At 36.7% G+C, this 3428-nt stretch overlaps 1 protein-coding gene across 1 annotated transcript; it reads right to left on the minus strand.

Moving 5' to 3' along the window:
* Positions 1-1292: 1292 nt before the first annotated feature.
* TTLL2 (tubulin tyrosine ligase like 2) lies at positions 1293-3149 on the minus strand. Its single transcript, XM_033937645.1, has one exon. It carries the CDS (start codon positions 3147-3149, stop codon positions 1293-1295), a length of 1857 nt encoding a protein of 618 aa, XP_033793536.1.
* Positions 3150-3428: the final 279 nt, after the last annotated feature.

A 3428-nucleotide genomic window follows, 5' to 3' on the forward strand; every position in this document is an offset into this window, starting at 1 on the left:
GAACCGCAAGGTAACGGCGGAATAGAAATCACTAATGTAATGTCTTATTTTCGGGGAAACACGGTATTTCACAGTATACCTGATACTTGATTTTGGATTTATCTCACACTTTTCTAAGTAGTAGTTCAAGGTAAGTTACATTCAGGTACAGTAGGTATTTTCCTGTCTGTAAGTTTTGTACCTGGTCCAAGATCTCAAGTAGTGGCAATGGAATTTGAATCCTGGCTTCCCTGGTTCTCAGCCTGCTATTCTAAACATTATGAACAGCTAATACACATTATCTGTATTAGGTATACAGTACCTAATTTTTGGTAACTCAACAGCAAACTAAAGGCTAGCAGAGATGACGCCTGGTGGTTATTTGGCAACCACCAAAAAACATGGATAGGTCAATCATTTTATGGCTGCCAGTAACATCGTAACATCAGAATTTCTGTTACTGTGCTGCTGCCTATCACTGTTCATATGGCTAACAGGAAGATGCTGGACTGGAGAGCTAGGGCTGACTGAGAATCAAGTGTTAAAGTACTTGCATATATTTCCAGAATATTCTTTAATATGTTGCATTCTTTTTATTTTTTCAGTATATAATTCCCTGGAGAGTGTGCATAATACCAACAGTAAAAGCTGGAGTTTTTGTTTACAAGAGTAGTGTTCATAAAAGGGGAGCAATGTTCCTTCTAAGCTGCACTAAGCACCCAGTAGCTGAGTAAAATTCAGAGCAGCTATAAACATATAGTTAAACAAATTGGAAAGAATTCACTGAACCATGCTTTTTCTATCTCCCTGCAAGTGTTTGTGTGTGTGTGTGTCAGCGTGAACATCTGTGTTCAAATCTGTAAGAAATGCTCACACAGTAATATAATGGAAACATTTTTAAATCAACTCAGTCTTTTGCTTGTGAAGAAAAAAATTTGCTTAAATCAACTTAGACCTGATAGGGGGAGTGACAATTTTCACTCAGGGAATTGTCCATTTTATGTAGACATTTTATAAAATAAAAATATTAACCATTACATAATCAAGTCATCAGGAATTGTTAAAATCTTTCTTGCTATTGGTTCATGCCAAATGATATACATCAAGTATTTTCATGTAAAATCAAATCACAATGATGGATATATTTTCTTAGCTAACTGATACAAAAAAAATAAACTCAGTTCAATTGAGTGTTATTGTATTTGGCAGCTTCTCTAGCACTTGAAATGGAACAATGCTTTCTAAAGCAGTAAATAATAATATCAAATATAAGTAATATTAATTAGTAGATATTTACAAAAATAATCTAAAAGCTAACCATTAACTATTTTTCTCTTCATTGTTTGCTGTTCTATTGATATCAGTCTGTGCATTAACTTGTTTATTTCTTGTATTATACTTTTTACATCTGTTCCATTTCTAGATCCAGCAAGCGTTGCTTCATTGAAGGGAAATATAAGGACAAGATCACCAACTTGACGAAAGGGTTTCCTGTTTATATTTGAGACAAAATAAAGAGGAAAAGTCAGCTTTTGTTTAGGGAATTCAATTGATGGCAGGCAAAAGGTAGCCTGTATGTTTCTAGGTTTTATAGGAGCTAACTCCTCTCCATTTCTTGACACAGGATTTGACTGTGATGAATTCCGAGGCATTTGTGGTGAATTCTGAGGCAAATTGATCTTCTCCCGAAGCTTTGATGTTATTGTTTTTTTAGGATGGGTTCTGGTCACTTTATTACTTATCACTATCTTCTTCTTTAATGGACATTTTTCAAGATAATTCTCTACAGAAGTATGCTCAAAATTCTGCTGCCAGGTGAGGTTATTCTGGGAAGCTTTGGGGGGTTTTACACTGCCTCCCCAAGAGCAGTTTGCAGTTTTACTATTGTTGCCTCTGGCATGGCCAGTGACAGAAGAGCTTTGGTTGTCCTCTCTGAATCGATGTAAAACACCAGTGGGATTGTTCAAAGCATCTTTTGGCTGATGGACTGGAGCATTTCGTAAAACATCAGTGAATTTCTCTGTTTTGGAAGGTGGTAACTGTCTATAGTCACATCTCTTTAACATCCCTGTAGAATTGCACATTAAAGATGAAGTCTGATTGTCTATTTTCTCACCATCACCATTGAATCCCAAACCATCAGTTTCCTTGTAGTTTAGAAGCTCAACAATGTCATGGATAAGGTTTTTCTTCACTACTACATCATTGGAACAATCTAATGACAATGCTGGGCCATAGTTCACCTCTAAAAGCCATGGTTTCAAAGTGTCATCTATGAGAATATCAAAACCAAATAGTTCAAAACAGTTAGGAGTAGGTGGCACTTGTGAAGCGATAGCCAATAATGTCATTATCACAATGTTGTGAATTCTCTGCCATAGGAGCACAATGTCTATATCAAGGCTATACAAATAGGATCGAAATTGACTAAGCGTCCACTTGCACCCACATCCAACCCTCTCTTTACCTTTGTTATATGATACACCAAATTTATTGATACTTGTATTGGTCAGATGGGCAAAAATATTATCTAGTGAATCAAGATCAAATTTTTCTGTTGCAAACCTCACCAAACCTTCCTGATACACATACACCGTCAGAGGGCAAAAGCAGGCCACACAGACATAGATGCGCAGATCAAATTTATACCCAGATATCAGAAAAGGGTTTGTAATGTACTTCTGTACAATGACGGCCGAGTGATAGGTCAAGTCTTTAATGTCATGAAAAATGAATATGCCTCTCCCACGAGATAAATCAATAGGTTTGCAAATCCAATAGCTGCTTCTTCTGCCATGTAAGATAGTCTCCTGGGAATATTGTGACACAAACTTAATGTAATCATTAGGGAGAATGAATGCCACTGGACTAAACTCATAATGAGACATGCCATATACTGCTTTCATGCGTTTCAAATGTCTTGCTAGACTGTCTTTCCTCAAAAGTCTGACAGTGCCCGGGTGATGGTTTAGCCGCTGCCATGGTTTAAGGCTGTCATAGTCAGAAATCCGGAAGGAAGAGCCCCAGTACAAATTCCATTCTGCCTCATTTTTATTAAACTCTCTCCAGCCTCGTTCCAGCAGAACCTCTCGTATTACCTCAGGAGTACTGTCCTGGAGACGGAATACAAGCGGCCTCATCATTTTTTCATCAGAAATCCAATTTGGCATGGTAGAGCTTTTCCAATGTTCTATATAGTTTTTCCAATGTTCTATATAAAAATGAGAGAGAAACAACAATCATTACATACATAAAGCTTAAGTTCCTTCCTATAGTAGCCACTGTTGCAATGATCAAATTCTGCATGACCAACAGTACTATCTAGTTATAAAACATAGCCATTACTCTGCTTGTTGAGGGTAATTTTATAAAATATTTTTTAATGTGTAAAGATCTTTTTATGCATGTAAAAGTTTGAACAGTGGCAAAAAGGCCAACCCTATTTTATG

Source organism: Geotrypetes seraphini, chromosome 3, assembly GCF_902459505.1.
Source record: "Geotrypetes seraphini chromosome 3, aGeoSer1.1, whole genome shotgun sequence".
NCBI classification, from domain to species: domain Eukaryota; kingdom Metazoa; phylum Chordata; class Amphibia; order Gymnophiona; family Dermophiidae; genus Geotrypetes; species Geotrypetes seraphini.